The 19759-nt window shown below is 35.0% G+C and overlaps 1 protein-coding gene across 1 annotated transcript in view; it reads right to left on the bottom strand.

The window, feature by feature from the left end:
- Positions 1 to 19759, bottom strand: part of PARPBP (PARP1 binding protein) — a 43098-nt gene that overhangs the window by 5671 nt on the left and 17668 nt on the right. Inside the window, exons 6-8 of the mRNA XM_010159950.1 lie at positions 11262 to 11445; positions 8032 to 8210; positions 4214 to 4295 (exon numbers count right to left, since the gene is read on the bottom strand). Coding sequence (XP_010158252.1) covers positions 4214 to 4295; positions 8032 to 8210; positions 11262 to 11445 — 445 coding nt within the window. The remainder of the gene's footprint in view (positions 1 to 4213; positions 4296 to 8031; positions 8211 to 11261; positions 11446 to 19759) is intronic.

Genomic DNA, 19759 nt, shown 5'->3' with positions numbered 1-19759 from the left:
AGAGTTCTTAAGCCACAAATTCTTTTTAAAACTAAAACTACAGTTGTGTTCCCAATTTGAGGGAAACAGTGCCTCATATAGGAAAGATTGTCTCCATTTACCATAAAGAAAAAAAATGCCAAACTACTGAAATTCCTTGCAGCTGTTTCAGGGCAAATGTGTTAACAATGCAGCAGGATTTCTTAAACAATTTATCAAAAGGCCAAAACAATAAGTTTACAAAAAAGATCTGTTACTCTATATTGCATGCTCACAGTCTAATAGCTTTTGTTCCTTCCTTCTTAACTCATAAAGTTCTCAGTTTCACCCCATCCTATTAGATCAGGAAAGATATTTTACTTACAACTTGAAAGTCTGGTTAATCTTTTCTGGTGCAGAAGAAAGATAAGAGTCTTATTATGCAATAATTTTGTTGTCCTAATCTGCTGTTTAACCTAAACAAAGCAGGTGATTCTAACAGTCCATTCATCTCTCTCTCCAGTCAGCAGGACTTACACAACCCCACTGAAATCAACAAAATAGTCAAACAATAGGTTATCTACCCATCTCAGATAAAGTATGATTCAAAAAAGCAGTCAGAAGGGTGGATGAACCCTTTTTGGATAAAATACCTTTCAATTAAACTTTCTACATATTTTTATAAAGCTGAAAGGAGTGATAAGGACAACTGACAAGAAACATAACTCAGTAGATGTTCTACAGACCTTTCTGAGTTAAAGACTCCTTCCACAAAATACCATTCACTAGAAGACACTTCACTTTAACAACAGATAACAAACTTGCAACTCAAAGTTCTCTTAAAAGAAGACTGAGTTTCTTATTATTACTCTTACCTGCTTCTGCTGGAGACAATGAAAAAATGCAACACGCTAGTTCCCCAGAGTTCTTTCTCCACAAGGAAAAGCAACAGCTTTTCCTCCCAACAAATGCCATTATAGTTAGGTGATACTTCTGCTTGTCTTCCAGTATTTAATGAGGATTGAAAGACAAAAATATTTCTGTCTGTCACTGTTGCCAGGAATTTGTTTTGGCACAATGGGAGTACCCACAGATTTACTTTATTTTTAAACAGAAATTTGAGTTTGTAGCTACTTGTTTACTTTATCTACTCTCCATATTTTTAGATACTAAACACATAGGTCTAAATCTTATCATTCTGCACTCACCCACGTAATTTTGAAGAAGTTGAGATCAGTTCCTCTTAAGGAAGAGGAAAGCATCATGTTCCCTTCCCCACTCCACCCTCCCACACCCCACCCCCCTGCTTTTTTTTCTTTTAATTTGACAAAGTACTTCTTTCACTTCCTAGATATTCTTAAGTTTCTTTATTCAATAGCTACATCATGATGGGATATAGAAACATATGCGATCATAGACAAAGGAACTGAAATCAGTCATTGCAGTGTGCATCCATCTCAACACAGCATTCTGCACAGTTTTAGGGAGAGGTTGATCTAAAGGTACTGGAAAAAGGTTTTAAAGGATGATAATGAGTCTGCAGATACCTATAGGAAATCTCTTCGGCCATAAGAAACAGCATAAAATAGACAGCTGAAAGTACCTGAATGGGGCCTACAAGGAAGATAAGGAGAACTTTTTACAGGGCCTGTAGTGACAGGACAAGGGGAAAAGGGTTTAAATTGAAAGTGAGGAGTTTTAGATTGGGCATCAGGAAAGTGTTCTTCACACAGAGGGTGGTGAGGCACTGGCACAGGTTGCCCAGAGAAGCTGTGGATGCCCCATCCCTGGAAGTGTTCAAGGCCAGGCTGGATGAGGCTTTGAGCAACCTGGTCTAGTGGAAGGTGTCCCTGCCCATGGCAGGGGGGGTGGAACTGGATGAACTTTAAGGTTCCTTCCAACCTAAACGATTCTATGAAAGAGCTGGTCTGAAAATTAATAAGTTAACAATGAATATTGGTATTGCATGTTGAATGTAAACAAGTACAAGTATCTCAAAGCAACAAAGCAGAAATAATCAACAGGTTAGGATAGGTAAAAACAAGTATCTTATATCTACTACAGGAACTACTGCTACTTAAAGGGACAACTTACTACTAAAAAGAACAAATTAAGGTGCAAACCAAAGAACGGCATCTATCATCTAATCACTTGGACAGCTTTTTGTACAGCAATCTCAGTGAAGAAAAATAGGCCAAAGATGCAACTATCAATTCCAAGAAAAATACACAGCAGCACATAAGCAAAATAAACCCTTAATACATTATAGTTGAGTGGACATATGGATAGAGAAGAATATATTCCAGAGCTATGAAAAAAATAACAGGTAGGATTCCATCCTCAATGTTAAATATACCAGAAAAGATAGACATACCAGCTCAATATCAACAGCTGAGTATTCACAGTATGGTATAAAGTAACATAAGATGTTTGATGTAGATCTGTGAACTCTTCTGATAGCTGAACTTCTCTTTGTAGATGTATACATCCACAAAGAAGGCATAGACAGAAAAGAGGAAAACGGCCCTATGGGCTAAAAATATTAGATGTTTCATTCTATTTTGCTAGAGGTACATTCTGTTTCATCAATCAGGGTGAAGCAAGACAGGACAACAGTCCTACAGAAAGAGTCAGATTCTTGGGGTAACAAGGTTCATCAGAGTCACAGAACCCTTGTGAGAGTCAGGCACTGTCATGATGAACCTTCGCATGCAATTCCTGCTCCTGAAGTAGAACTCATTCAATTATTCAGAGACCTTGAAAGAACTACTATTTGCACAGAAATCATGGCCACTAATCTAGTGTTTCTGATTAGCAAAAAAGTATTTCCAAGAAAAAGTAAAAATAGTTTCCTCATATGAATCAGCCTTGAGATCCATATTTTTTGATAGTTTGTGTCAAAAAAATTGAAAATTTCCAGAAAAGGTCTCAAATGTGACAGGTAATTACTTTCAGATAATAATTTTTGTACTTCAATAGTGAACACAGCTGTTCATGACTCCAATTACAAAAACCTCCATTTAGATAATAAAACTATTTCAATGTATTATGCAAACAGCATATAATATTTTTACTATTTGAAAAGTAAAGCTGCAATTGAAATATGCTCTTTATTGTAAAATTAACAGAATAAGATTCTTTGTCTGGTTCAATCTTTCATAATTTGTCTATGAGTTTTAAGCTAAATTTCACCATAATCAGTGCATGTACCCAAAGTGCCCATCATCCACTCCAGCCCCATTCCAAAAAAAAAAAAAAAAAGGCATTCAATGAAGTTGGAGTGTATTTAAAATACATGCTGGAAATACTGAAATATTGATAGTGATTTTCATTTTACTTTCTTTTACTGACTTCCTACTTTCCAAATACTTAATGTGTTAAAATTCCATGTCCAGTGGCAGAAAGATATTTTCCATTGTGTTGTTCTAGAAAAAAGTATGATGGCTTAAAACATCTGTGTTTTTTTCCTTAAATACTAATTATATTTGTGTTTTTACCTGTTGTCAGGACTAAGTTTGTAAAAAATATTAAGTCACTACTCTCTTTTTTACCTCTCTGATAAAATGCTGTGGAAGATACAAACTTCATCTCTTTCCATTGTCCCACCATTCAGGTTTGACCATTTTGAGGGAAAAACACTATGTCAAATGCAGTACAGTGGAAGACTTCAAATTTCAGAAAGTTTGAGATCATTCTTTTGAATAGTGTCACTCACAACACCAACATACTCTTGTAATGTTCCATTTCAACAACAAAATAGCAAGCATTAGCATCTTGCTTTTATTGTTCATAAAGAAATGTTATGGAAATGTCCTCCAAATGTTACAAATAAAAAGCATCCTCCCAAAAATGCAATGAAAATAATTATTGCACTTCCAGGATGTCTATATTACCAGAACAAACCATGTGCCTGTGTTCAGTTTTATCTTTTTTCACATAGCCTCAGTTTTATTTCTAGAGTCCTGAAATACACAGATGGTTAAATGAAGAGGCGTAGATTAGCTCAGTGTATCTCCACTAAGAGATCTTTGTTAGGATGCATTTTTAAGTTTAAAGCCTTTCCCTTCTGAAGTTTTAGACATTTCCATTCATATTATAACACTGTTGGAGTTGGGCCAATTACCACAAGTTAATCACAATTACATTTCCTTAGTTATGTGATAAGTTTGAGCCAAGTATTTGAGAATTTTAACGTATTTTCATTTCAGCATCATTTGAGTACATCTATAGTCACATAGCAATTCCTACACAGTACCTTAATTTTTTTTTCATCCATAGATTTCTGAATACGTTGTCTAAGAGATTTTGGAGGAGATCCATTGGATTGTGCTGGAGATCTATATTAAAAAGAGATAAGAATTATTTAGAACACAATTAGTTAAGAAACATAGTTACGATATTGAGCTCCTCAGAAACAGGATGGCATGTATCTTGTGCCTCCAAGCCTTGCTTTTTCTTCCTTTCTAAGTAACCACATGTATTGTGACAACTCAAGACAGCATAATGATACCAACCCTACAGTTACAATTTTTTGTATTATTTTGAACTATTGTTTACAATAGTGTATTTCTGCAGCCATAGAGTTGTTATTTATAATGCTGGTGATGAGTTACCAAGTCACCAATTCTACTTACACCCCTGGTTCACATCCAGAAGAATTTTCTTCATATTTACAGACTTTTCAATACAAGTACTCATACAAAGAAAATGCTTCCACCCTTCTATATTTCAGTATGCGAATAGTTACATATATTAATGAAAAGTTTTCATGCATATAAGAGGGAATTCATTAGTCTTGAAATAAGAACCAATCTGTACATCTGTAAATAATTCCTTCTCTGTTTATGCTCATGGCAGACCAGTGTGCATAGGACAGTTTTTTCAAAAACAACTCATTATTTAGCTTGTTCTATTATTCCATAAATAAAATTTATTTAGTTTATCCTTTATTTTTGTTTTCTGTTTATCTGTGAAGCAAAATTTCTGCAGAACCTTGCAATGTTTTTGCTTTTTAAATTGCCAAACACATAGCTTTGGCATGCTTTTGTCTACACTGTTGTTCTAGTTTGAGTCCTCTTTGTCACCTGTAATGACAAAATTCTCAGCATCCCACTTTTCCAACAACTTATAATTTCTCAGGATAAGTGACTGATTAAATCATCACTGCTTCTCCAGTGCATGGATACACTAGTTTAGCTTTTCAGTGCCCAGATAGAAGGAATTTTTTTAAAAAAAGCAAGAAAAGAAATGAGCGAGAAGTAATGACAGGCTTGAACATTAATGGGATAGAAAGATGATGGGAATGATATAAAACCAGCAGCAAACAAAAGTTGCCCAAACTCTGATTATCTGTTGAATCTGTAACACCAGAAAACAACCTTGATTGCAAGAAGTTATGAAAACACTTAATCCACCGTCATGCAAAATTTAAGTCTAAACCAAAGAATATCATTAATTATGCAAGAATCACCTTACTTTGATTTCAATATCATCACGACATTTTTATGTTTGCTTAAAAAAATTAAAAGTACTATGGGACAAATAGCACACTTGCATGCAGCTTCAAAATACAAAAAAAAACCCCACACCACACCACACACCACCACCACAACAGCAAGAGAATTTTATTTGAACTTCTAAAGTGTATCTAAAGATGTTTTCAAGAAGATTGAAATGAGGTGCTTACAGAAGTAAAATATTTGACAGATTTGCTAGAAGACAGATTCCAGCTGGGCTAGGATGTACTGAGAGTGTACTGTCAGTGCATTTTCAGGTCCCAAATGTGCATGCATTTCACAATTAAAATATTTTTAATTAAGGAAATCCAACAAAAAAGTTAAACACAGTAGCTGCCTCTCAGTACTAGCTTTTTTGCAGGATTTCAGTGCAGACAGGTAAGTACCACATTTATCTAGAAGTTTATTACAGGAAGAGTAAAACAAAGCAAGTAAGAAATCCTGGAATGCTGTAGTTTTGAGAAAGAGACGCTCAGTCTCTTTTAACCTCAGTCTTCATCTGAAGAGTAACAGTGCTCTCTCAAACTGACCACAACCCAGAAAAAAAATACTCAAACTTTAAACATACTTAGGGATTTTTCAGTAAAAAAAAAAATCTCTAGACATAACAAAAAGCATTATGAAACTTCAAAACAATAACTGCCATGTGATCAAAAACTTATAGAACAATAGCTACCATATGAAGTGACCAACAATCTGATACACAGAATCAGATTAGCAAGAAGAATCTGAAAACCACAGTGACATATACTGCCAAAGGTACTGTCATTTACCCTGTAAACTGTTCCAGATTTACTATTAACAACAGACTGGCAGAAAGACTGCAAACACCTTAGACCAAAGATTTGAGACATAAGAATTAAGAAATAATTATTTCAGCTAAAAAATCAAAAGGAGGTAAGTGAAACCAAAGCACTCAGTGCATACTCTTATTCAGAAATAAGTGGTTTAAACCCATTTTAAAGAATTACTTAAAGAAAAAAAAAAATACACAACAAAATTTCTCATTCTGTATAATAGTAGTGTTTAATTCAGAAGAATTCAGGGGGGCCTTAATTCCATTCACATAGAGCATTAGCCTAAATCTGATTAAGCACTTTTTCATTTTGATACAAATAAAACCACAGTGAGGTTTATTAATGTTTAAAAAGTAATGTGGATCAATTTTCCTGAATCTGAAGTAATGGAAAAATAAGAGATTGAAATCAGGGTTATTTTAAGCTTGTTATATAATGAAACATAAAGGTATAGCTATAGCTATCCAAAGATATTTGAGAGGTGAAAGAAATATTCCACATGTTGTTACAAGATGCCTTTTATATTACAAGATTATTGGTTTATTTAGACTTCTTATTACTGAAACAATTTTTTTAAAGTTTTATTAGAATGTTCTTGTTCTTTTGGTTTTATAAAAGAGGTCGAATCATAAGTCTAACAGAACCCTTGAATTCTTCAACTTTTAGGATCCTCCATCTTCCAAATTATCTCCTCTCAGTTTTTCTCTTTCCTTGCTGTTAGCCTCACAACCTTGCACCTGCACACTCTGATGTTGTTGCTATGGTGGTTTCTCTTATGCTGGTGGCAGTTTCCCATGAAAAAACCCTTTCTTCCCCACTTTTCCTACTCCTTTCATTGTAGCTCTTTTTATGTTAGGGAACCCAAAAACATGCATGTACAGAGCTTAATAAGCAACTGGCCACACATCCCCTGCCCTGATAAACAGATGCTCTAATCACCACTAAAGGCAACAAAAGCCGGAACAACCACTTAGGGGGTTGAGTACGTCCTTATGAAAACACTATAGTTACCCTCAGAAAAACACGATTAGGGAACCAACCACTGCACTACAGAGAAGTTTATCTGGGAACCCTGGCTGCTTTACTTCCCAGCTGGCCATGAAAGTTTTCTCTTTCCTCTCCCTCCTCTTTTGATTTTATTCTTCCCAAAAAGCAACTTTAACCATCAAAGTCAATGTATGTCATCAGGTACAGACCCTATTAATAAATCTTCATGCATGTGAACTTGTTTCCACATCCCTTGTGTAAATACTATCCTGATTGGTGGATCATGATATGAAGAACTGTTTCACTATTTTTAACTGTTTCCACAAAATAATTCCAGTGTAGGAAGAAACCAGGATGTAATCCAAAAATCTCATGTCATAGCTAGATGAAGGAGGCATCTTCAAATGGAGTAGTAATCTAATTAGCTACTGAACAGGCAGCATTTGAACTTCGGAGTTCAAACTCAGGAGGTGAGTATTTGGAAGGTTTTTTGCAAAGGATCTTCCTTGGTGGGTTTTGCACAGCACAGAAATACATTAGCTAAAAAAGTCTATATTACAAAAGTGACTTGAAGAAACAAAACGAGAATGAGGAGGTAGAATACTTTTGGGAGGTCAGCTGTACTAAGAATGCTTTCCCTTTACACCTAACCTTGCAAAAGACTACCCTTTGGTCATTTACGTAAGCAGTATCAATGCTTTGTTAGCCTCCCAGTGTAAGATCCTGAATAACAAACCAACCAACACAAATACAAAAACCCTTCTAGTACTCACTTGAAGAGTGTCAAAACAGAGGTGATCCCAAACAAATTTAAGCTTTCATCATCATATAATAGTCCTGCTTTGTTCTGGGTAGGGGGGTTGATGGCTTCTTCATCCAGAAGAACTAGTAAGACCTTTACAGTATCTCTGCCACAGTACACAGTGCCATGATTTATGGCATGAAGTTTTGGCTGAGAGTAAATAAAATGAAAAAAATATACAAGGTCAGAAAGCCAGACCAATAGCCCACCTCCAAAACCAACCCATATCAGCACAAGGTGTGAGAATCCCCTCCTTCCATTTCGCAGTAAACATTTATGGGGAACCTGGCCATGAGAGAGATTCTTCCTCATCCTAATCAATTAGTAGAGTTTAGATCACTGCCAGCTGGAGGTATACACTGATAAGCAAGTCACACAGATAAATATACAAATCTAAAGAAACTATATGTCAAAAATTAATATATTATTTTCTCAGAATCAATTAGAGTGCTGAGCGGTACACAAACACATTCTGTTGGAGTCCAACTCCTCTAACTAAATTTGCTAAAGCAGTCAGTTAAAAGCATGATTTCCATCAAGATTTGACAACAGAGGTACTTGGCACAACCTCCTGTTGTTTGGAACAGGATGAATTCCTCACAATTTTCCACAAGAATAAAGAATTCCTTAAAGAAAAATAATAATCCACATCTGGAAGTGCTCAGTCCTAAAGTCAGCAGTACAGATGTAGAACTCCATAGCCACTACGGGACTGCAAGAATTGCAAGTTTGCTATATTTTTCTTTAAAAGTACCAGGAGTTACATAGAGAAAAATCAGTGCTTAATACACAGTAGTAGATTTTTAAAACTATAGGCTTTATTATTTACCAATACACAGAAACATTGAATAGCCTGACTTTGTTCAGAAGGACAGGACAAGCAGTGAACTACATTTATCTAATCAGTTAACTGCTTCTAAACACAGTCTTGAAAAGATCAAATTCTATTTCTCTCTCTATTTGATTACATCAATTAGCATATGTAGCTTTCAAGAAACCATAGCAACACATGTCAGTCAGTTACTATAAGTTATAATCAATAGCTAGAAATAGCAATTACAGAAATGGTTGTTACTTGGCTTTACAGAATTGGCCTATTTCAGTACCATTTAATTTCCTCAAAATTTATTCTGAACCTCTTCAGTCATTACATCACCACATCATATTTTTATAGGATGTCTTGTGTGACACAGTAAATTTGTCTTAATAAGAAAAGTACAAATTTGGCATCATCTTGATTGATTATACACAGGAAAAAATAAGTCTTTATAATATAACATAACCTCCTAACTGCTAAAAGATGACCTACAGAAGTCTTATGTATGACAACAACAGTGACTTGGTGTACTAACAATGGACTAATACCCTACTGTCCAAGGCACAATAAGACCTTTAGGCAAGACAGCAATACTACCATAAACATCTTGTTTATTAGTAAGCTTAAAATCAGGATTGAAATTATTTTTTGAAGAGAGTTGATCACTCTTGAAAGAGTAGTGACTATTCTGGTTAGTTCCAGAAACAGTCATATTCCATTTACTGTATCAGTTTTCTCAGGAAGAAATTAATCATAATTCCTATTAGTCCCTTAGGCAGGCTTCAACACGAAATAGTGTTTCTTGCTGTATAATGTAGTAACTTTTTCTGGAGCACTATATTCTTATATAACAGCTATTTGCAGTAAAACTGAGAAAAGATAGAAGAAAACTGCCGCTGCCAGGAGAAAAGCACATATTTTTCTAAAAAGTAACTCTTTTCAGGTACGTTTTATGAGGAAACTGCCTTCCCAGAAGATAGAGGAGGCACCATTTTCAGCTCTATAGTTAAGATCATATTTTAAATTTGCACTCAGATTAATGTTTCTTATGCATGAAAAAAACATAACATCCTATCACAAACAGAACTTATTGTTCTGCATAGCTCAAGTTTATACTCTTATTCAGAATAAGAAGCACAAACCATTTTGTAATAGCAGTTTTTTGGTGAATTTCTCTGAAGAAAGCTTTTTTAAAATAAATTAGTTTTACCTGGCTCAAAATGATCTAAAATTTTAAAACTATTTATCAGTAATACACATAGCTAAATAATGATTGAACATTGATCATTTTTTCAGATGGGGAAGAGAAACAAATAGAAGGATATGACAGGGAAACACAGTGATGAAAGATTGAGGGGAAACAGGAAAATGAGGATGAAATATATATTCCAAGTGCTTAGTGGAAACACATTTAGACCAGTTTAACTAGCCACTAATATCTCACTAGCTTTAGCTCTGAGAAAAGAAAAAGCATATTGGAAGTCTGATTAAAATTTGTTAAAAATCTTATGTCACCAAGGGGTAACTCCAGTGATTTCACACAACAAAGCATTCTAACAATGTACACACATTCAGAGTGTCTAAGTTTTAGAAAGTTTCCTAGGAAAAAAAAAAAGGACATTAGATATTTTATATATCAACAATGTAAAATAATTCAAGCTAGATGATATTTTTATCACAAAAAATATTATACTATAAACCTGAGAAGATTCAAAGTACAGAAACCACAAAACAGAAAGCCTGTATCTGTTCTCCACATCTGATTTAAAGAACTTTAAATAACCTGATTCATTCCATGAAACTAAAAACATTAATAATTTTATTAGTGTCCTGAAACCTCAGAGAAAAATTTACACATTGACTGTTGGGGATTTATATTTTTATTCCCCTCCCTCTCCACATTTCACCATGTTTTGGATTTCTTTCACATTTAACCTTATTTTGAATATCACCCTTAGAAATACTTGATGCTGAACTAATTAAAACCTGAATATTTTATTTGAAATTACTCATCATTTTCTCAAATCTTAATTTCGCTTTCATTAGGCTTTTTTTGTTTGGAAATTTGTTATAGCTCTACTATCTTTACAGTTATAAGTATCAACATCCGTAACAACTGCACGACTATCTTATTTACTACTTTGAGATAAGAAGTTTAGTTTAAGTAAATTAGCTTTTTGAAATCCACACTGTAATCCTCAAGTATAAGTCTTTCAACAAGCTTAAAACCACAGTGTAGAGGAAATGACACTCTTCTATACTGTTAGAAAAAGATAATACTCTATATAATAGAGTCATTTAAAAAACAAAGAAAAAAAAAGGCAAGAGACATTAGCTTTCTTGTAAAGCTAAACAGTAAAAAAGAACAAAAGAATTCCCATTACCCGTGCTGGACTGACTCCAGTAGTGCTGGCCGTCAAGACTTCATGTTGTGAATCGATAATATTTTCAATCTTCAAATCCAAACCTTGTACAACTTCCTCTACTGCCTGACAAAAAGGATCCCCATTGCTTCGGCCTTTTATCAAATGCATCTTCACTGTTGACAGAATTCGCCCCCCTGCGATTCTGAAAATAGGCACAGGGTCATCTCCACATTAATCTTGGCAGCACTTTAGTATACCTATTAGTGTTGAACATAGCCAGTCTTCACAGTTAATCAAAACTCTTCAGAGAACCGCTTTGATCTTTTAAATCAAACAGCAGTGTAGCAGTATTGTCCAACATAATAGTTTGCTAAAAAAAAAAATTTATAAGGAAGGTAATGAATTCAGCATTTAATAATACTCTGAGGTGCAACACAAAACTAACTTCTCCATAAAACTTCAAAAGAAAAGTACTTTCTTTAAACCTACAGTTACCGTTTTGCTCATAAGCTGTTAAGTGTAAACAAAGTGTTATACTGGAACATGCTTTCCAATTTATCAGCCTGTTAAGAGTCTTTTGTGATTCATGAAAGTGCTTCAAAATATCAATCAGCTTTCAATTTTATTTAGATAGATAATATTTAGACTAGATAAACATCTCTTTTTACCATAAAGGCACACACTATTAATCTCTCTTTATCAACTAGAAAAAATGCTTACAGGAAAGAACTTAGTTTAATTATGAAATGTCCATTGAGTTTGACATCAATAATTGAATCTGATTGATATAGGGGCTTCATTTCAACTCTTCTTACAGAAGAATAAGAAGGCATTGAGAGCACCTAAACTGTTTAGACTTAATTTCATTGCGTGGTCCTGTACCTGGGAGCATCCACATTGCATGTATGATGGGCCACTTCTGGGAACACTTTTGGATTATAACTACCAGGTCTCTCCCCAGTGAAATTTTTGGGTGACTAGCAGTTAGTGTTGTTCAGATGATGCTCCAATAGGCAGTACTGGGAGAACTACACCATGTCTTGCTCCCTCAGATATGCAAGAACCACATATTCTGTAAGAACAGAAATATAGCCAACTGCCAGGTAGACCGCATTATCCTGAGTGTGTTAAAAAAAAAAAAACAAACCCAAACAAAAAAACCCACACACACAACCTTAAAGAATCACAAGAAAACCCAAAGATCTTGTGCCCAAAAGTGGCTACAGGGACTGAGGCCCTTGTGACAGTGCACACTGATTTACCTAGACTAGTGAATGAGCAGCAGTTACAATTCCAGTAATCCCACTGGCCATTTATAAATGCATCTTTCCACTCAGGGATTGAAAGCACTGCCCTGAACTGTGCTGCTCAAAATTAATAAAATAACTTAAAGCTTAAGGTGAGACTTAACCCTTCAAGAGAATGGAAAATCCAAGTGTTAGGAGTGAATTGCTTATTTTGCAAGTGTAATATGTGGTGAGCAAACCCAAAAGCCATATGGAGGTGTGAAGGTAAGAATCACTAGTTATGAGGCACTGCTATGAACTGTGATGCTGAAACAGGTTAAGTAAATTAGCTAGGGAATCACAGACCTTAACTTAGACATTTTCAAAAACTACATTGACACAGCAAATGTGTCTTGACCACTTTAATGAAGATTTAGTGAGAGACACAATAAACCCCTTGAGTTAAAAGCTTAATTTTGTCTTACTACACAAATCATTAAGTGAAAGACTGTATGATTTACTATTGTTTGAGTTTGGGCAAATAAAAATCATTACAAGAACCACCCAGTTCTCCTACATCATAAAGCATCTCTTCCCAAAAGCTTTTTGAAGGTGCATGGTGTTTGGCAACTATCATCAATTCTCTAGACTTCTCAGAACATGAGTCCATCATCCAAACTGAAAAAGTCAATTATAATCAAGTTTCCCTTCACCCCACCAAGCAATCTTTTATCCTCTGTTTAACATCACATACCTATAAGGACTTTGTTATTTCCCTGTGACATTTTGTCTTCAACTTCATTCTCTTTCTGCTTATTTGCCTCAAGCTTTTCACAGTGTGGTAGTCTACATTTTAATTTTAGCTCTAATTCATAGTTGTTTCATTGGTTTGTTTGTTGTTGGGGTTTTTTTGGTGGGTTTTTTTTTTTCTACTCTCTCTCCTTTTACTTTTTCATGCATAGAGTTATTTTCACCTTTGAATACCATCTGATAACACACGTAAGAATAAAGGAAGAAATAAAACCATAACAAGAGGCACAAAGGACCCATTCTTTAAGAAAACATATTCCCAGGAAAAATAGGTAGAACTCTGCTCAGGACATACCCTAACTGAAATTAAAGATTGAGACAGCACTGAGGAGAAGTATCATAAACATCTTCTCTGTTCTTATAAGGCATGTATTTATTGCCAGGGTTGGAAACACAACTCTATGCTTGTGGACCCTTCTTTTGAAGTTGTACAATCATGTTTCATATCTTTAATGGACATTCTCTGCAGTGATAGTGGTGACTCAAAAAATTAAATGAAAACAAGTGAAAACACCACAGCCTTCCGGTCACGATGTTTTTGACAAAAACTTTCCAATGAAGCTAGATACATTTGCAATGCTAAGTTCAATTATGAGACTGATTTCCTATCAGATTTTTTAAGTTTCATAAAGCCTAAGTATAATGTCAGGCAAAGGCAGCAAAAGCAACAAAAGCAACCTGTTCATTCTGAGCAACCTGGTCTAGTGCAAGGTGTCCCTGCCCATGGCAGGGGGGTTGGAACTAGATGATCTTTAAGGTCCCTCCAACCCAAACCATTCTATGAACTCCTACCCTAAGAATTTTTCTTTCACACTCAATCTGCTTCATGATCTATAACAATAATCCATCTTCCCTTTCCAATTAACCTACAGTTTCTTTTTTCCAGACTTTAAGAAACACTAGCTACTTTCCTGCAACATCTAATAACTGGATAGGATGGCCAACCCTAAAAAGCAGTAGCCAGTTAAATCTTGCCCTTAACAGCAGAATTACTGAAGTTTTACTCCCACTACCCCAATCCCCAGAGTTATGTTTACAGTCCAAATCAAAGCAGAAATGCATTATCTTGAGTCTAACCTAACATCAGTCTACCTAGCTCAGACACCAATAGTTTTAACTATACCATGACCTGTACAAAATGACTCCATATTTATTCACATGTCCTGGACTCTTGAGCTGCTATTGGCACTTATGGTAGAATTTTTAGATGCATCTATGATGCTGCAAATCCTCGTTCTGCCAAAAAAAAAAAAAAAAACCCCAAACACCACACACACCATTGCAAACACAAAACCACAAACAAAAACAAAGCAATTGATATGGCTTTATTACTCCAGGTGACATAGCAAAGAGCAAGATGATGACTGATTTCTTAACTTCCTTGGTGCTCCTGCCTACTTACCCTGCAAGGATATCTTGTAATGTGTATTTTGTACACATTAAATTCTGAAGATGAATTTTAGAATTCTAGTTGGGAACAACTCCATCAAGTGAAACTCTGGATCTACATTCATATGAAATACAAAGTAAGTGGGCAAAGCAAGGTAAGAATAGGAACTGAGTCAGAGGAAAACTAGTTTGTTTATATTGTTTCCTGCTAAAAAATGCAGGGGGAATCAGGCCAGACACCTTGCTGTTTTGGCTTACTCTGGCTGAACACGACTCCTGTAAATAACTTAGAAAAATCTGAAACTAACTTGAAACTTTTCTTTTGGCTTTTTTCCAGGTCAAAACCAAATATTTTCACACAACTCTCAGCTTTAACTTTTACAGATTAAAGATTATACAATTCACATTAGATTTTCAGGCTTGGTTAAACAGAAAAACTTGTGCTTTGCAAAAAAAGAAGCACAATGTATGCAACTTAGCAGAAAAGTCATCATGTGAAGCCTCTCTGCAAACAAGTCAAGAACCATCCAGACCTTTGAAATGACAGCTTAAAAGAAAAAAAAAAAAAAAGAAAGAAAAGGAAAAAAAAGAAAAGAAAAGAAGAGAAAAAAAAATGCTGGTCTACCCCTGCTCCAAAAACCACAGCTCAGTCTAAACACAAAAGTTCAGGGAGAGGGGGAACCAACAAACCCAATCAAGCACAAGTTGTAAGAGGTAAGAAGAGAGCACTGCTGAAGAAAAGATCTCAGAGATGCATATGGGAACTGTAGCCAAGTCTCCTGATGGTTCTTGCCAAACTGCTTTATTTCCCCCAGCCCTAAACTGACATTTTCCAAAATACCCTCAAATGAGAAAAGCATTGTATTAAATGAGTAGCCTTTGTTCCATAAATACTGCACTGAACCTAGAACTAAGACAAACAAGCAGGTGAAGGGACTGGTTAAAGTTGTCTTTGAAGCCACTTCAGTCCTTTCTTGAGCTGTCTACATAATTATAATTTCCACACATTTTACACATGTATATATATACACTCAGTTATGTATGCTGGAAGAAAAAGTATTACTACACATATACAACAGTTAATTAAAAAAATCATGCCCTTAATTTAAATGCTATGTTTTGCATGTGACTCAATTACCTTGTAGCTTTTCACTGTGCAAAAAAAAAAAAAAACCACACCCCCCACCAATCCCAACAGTGATAAAAACATTTTCTATGTTTATTTTTTTGCCTGTACTATCCAATGCCAACTAAGGATATTTGTTATTAGAAGTAAAGTTCATTTAATCTCTTTTACTCTCCATACTCCTTTTCCAGGAAAGAGTTCCAGTCCACCATCAGATATACACAGTACTAACTGGAGCAAAGAAAAGGAAAAGTTTATTCATACTTCTACTAAAATTTATATAAACAAGCCAAGACATAAAATGCTGATCTAACATGTGTAGATTAGTCCTGAAACACTGTGCCATCACTTAAGCCATTTTACACCAGGATATGACATAACAAAATAAGTTATGTTGTAAGGTTTGTTTTATTAGTCTTGAATATATTTATAAAATGTTGAGTTCACCTCATTTGTGCTATTTCATGAATATTTCAAAGCTTAATACAGAAAGCCCTAACTAACCATGTCTAGCAGTTTCAAAAAGCATGAACAAGCCAGTCTCAGTAGGAGAGGCATTCTTTTAATCTTTTTATTTATGCCATCCACAGCAGAAATGGAGATGGCTAGGGCTCTGTCCATGTTTATAGAGTCCTTCCGACGGCAAGAAGAGTACCATCTTTTGCCAAAAAAGACAAATCACTGGATAAAAATTCAACTTAAGAAATAGCCATCCTGAAGATGAAACTATAAATTAATTCAACAACTACAGTAGTTATATGTAAAGCAATCAAATAAGTTACCTCAGCATCTTCTGATCCACTAGCAGGACTTCAATGTTAGTGAGGTTTAAAAAGACTAACCAGAAGCATGAAGATAAAAAAAAAATGTATTAAAAAAAAAAAAGGCAACTTTCTTGGTGGGGTTGTTTGTTTGTAAGATGTTTGGTTTAGACTTTTTGGGGCAGGGGGAAGGGGTGTTTGGCTCACATTTTTACAAAAAAGGAGACACTATGCCAGATTGCTCTGATATTACTCTTTTACAGGTTTATATTATATAAAAAAAATCAGTTGAACTTAAGTGAACTTTAAAGTATCTAGCACTGCACTAGAAAAAAAACCTGTTTTTATGAAGAGAAGGTTGAAAACTGTTATCCCACTTTGCAGTTCCTAACAACTAGAAAGACAGCAAAGATTTGTTTTGCATATGGAATTACACAAAGTTATCTGTCTTCAGATAATTTTTACAGCAGCAAAAGTTAAGAATTTTAGTTCTTGACTCTGAAAGAGGAGCAAGAAACCTAATTGAATTCAAGAATTAACTTGATACATTAAACAAAGCAATGCCACTTGTCTAAGGCAATAGAGAAGTGAAGAGACTTTGTCCCCTTCCAGTCAGGGTGCCTGTTAAGAAGATTTCTCTGATGTTTCATTGAGATCATAGGCTGCCAACATGAAATATTCTAGGATAAGGTGCTTCAGTCTTGCATCCATAGTCTTTTAAATCATATTGAAGGAGGACTCTTATCAAATCCAGTTAGCAGTAAACATTCGCCAGTTACCACTATGGCAGAAGCTGTAAAATAGCAATTTTTTTTTTTTAAACAACCTCTAATATTATGGTCTCCTGTTCAGAATCACGTGGAACAATATTTCTTTGTTCAAAAGATATGAACTGAGAGAAACCTCGGATAGAAAACCTACTGCTGTTTTATTTATGATAGAAGTAACCAAATAAAATCCAGAGTAATTATAAATGCTAAAAACCCAACCCTATATGAACAAGCACCTTCCACTATCCAGCAGGATATATTCAGACACTAAAGCCTGGATCAAACAATACAGTAGTGGTCTTCCACTAAGTGGACTCAAAGCCCAGCTGTGATCATCAGCATGTCTGTCCAGTATACCATAATATGTTCATAGCAGAAGAGTCCTAGAACCAAGCACCCTTTCCCTTCTTTGATGGCCTGCACTTCATTTGCTTCAGCAGCTGGAAAGGGTCTGAACACACACTACCATCTCCCATTACACAGTCCCAATTTACACTCTTACTGCCCATTGCTGAAAGCCAGGACTGTCGGGTGGATGGGTGAGTGAGGGGAAAGCACATCACTGCACAATTAAAGACTACGTTAATACAGGTATCTCAGTCGACTGCACTGAGACTTCACTGGCAGGCTGTATTGAGTTTTACAAACAGTGTTAACCTTTTTTTTTTTTTAACAAAAAAGTTCCAAAACATGTTAGATCAACTGACAGGGAATGGATAACCATCTTCAGCATGAACCAGCACTAAAAGGAGTATGGAGTTCAGGTGGAATTCATCTCATCTGTCTTATAGCCAGAAAAACAGATGTCTACATGAAGATAAAGTGAATTGCATGCTAAAGATGCCTTACTTGCATCAGTGTATCTAAAGGGACTTAAAAAAAAGACAGTGTAAAACTCTACCCGTTAATTAGGTATTGTTTAAATCATACCCTCTGCCAATGGTTCCTTCTACTAAAAATGTTCTTACATCTTGTGCCTGCTTGAACCTTTTTGCCTTACAAAGTCTGTGTCCCAGTCCTGTCTATTTCTAGCTCATTTTCCTTATCAGTCTTTTCTTATGCTGAGGTAACTAATTTGTAAAAAACTAATTGCATGACTCATCTATTTTATACCTGATGAGATTATCACATAAACAAGCTCCTCTGCTTACCTAAGATCTAAATGACATCAGCAGGAGCTCTTACAGAAAGAGGGCCTTAGTGTCCAAAGTTAATATGATGCAGAAGCACTTTTATTTATTTTCTGGAAATACAACTTCTGTGGAAAAGACTGAAGTAGCATACAGAAAAAAAGTTGAGGATATGGACAATATTCAAAGCCTGACAAAAAGCAGAACAGACTACTGAAGCCTTTTCCAAGAACAGAAAAGAATGTATCAAAATTCTATTATACTAAAGGTCAATATTTTTATTAGTTCATTTCAACTTCTCCAGAGGTAAAAAAACAGATGACAAAAATATAGCTATCTAATTTATGTAGAGGGAACAAATGTCTTAAAACAGATTATAAACACCTAGTGATCATGAGATCACAATCTTTGTTATGGATTTAGGAAGGTGGTTTAAAACCTGATAAGAACAGAACAGTCAATCCAATTGTTGATTTTAGAACAATATAAAAATAGTAGCAATCTAATTCTATTCTCAAAGAAGCAGGACATCAACTATCCTGCTCTCCAACCTAGGTAGATGAAGTTCTAAAATTTATCTATTGCACAGTGTGAAACAGAAATGCTTTTAATAGAGCTGTGCCTTTAAAGGATTTTTTCTAATTATGTTATATTCATAAATCTTAAAATTAGTAATTTAAAAATATCAATGTGCATATCTAGATTTTAAATACAACTGTAAAATAAAAAGGTAACTATATCAAAACACTCATAGTACTCAAAAACTCCACCTCAAACAATGCCTGCATGCATTATCACTCTAATTTGGTTAACCATACAGAACTAAATATTAGGTGAGGACCCTACCTTAGGCCCTTCATGCTTTTGCAGTTTATTAGATCCACAATAAAAGCATAGAAAAAAAGAATATTCCTGCTAAGTAGTTTTCTATGTTGCTGCTGCCACATTTGCTGTATTACCAAAAATTTCTTTTATCTAAGTGGAAGAAACCAGACTGACTCTTCCTAGGGAAGTGCTCTTCCCAAGAATTTACCGCAAAAAAAGTTGTTGTTCTGTCAGTATCTGCTCTTACCAAGATTGATTTTGGATAGTCTCCATACCAAGCAATGTTACTCAAGTCCAGTGATAAATTAAACAAGTATTCTTCTCAGATAAAACTCTTGATGCAGTATTGTACAAATGGAGCACCTAATATATAACACTTCAACTGTTATGTCTTAAGTCAGACTTACCCTCAAAATATCAGCTTTTTCAACCAAAGTTTTCCATTTTCTTGCAAATACAGTTTAAACCACAGTTAAGGT

Source organism: Eurypyga helias, unplaced genomic scaffold (genome assembly GCF_000690775.1).
Source record: "Eurypyga helias isolate BGI_N326 unplaced genomic scaffold, ASM69077v1 scaffold1171, whole genome shotgun sequence".
NCBI classification, from domain to species: Eukaryota; Metazoa; Chordata; class Aves; order Eurypygiformes; family Eurypygidae; genus Eurypyga; species Eurypyga helias.
Note: the sequence above shows the minus strand (reverse complement) of the source record. Positions and strands in the feature narration are given on the sequence as shown.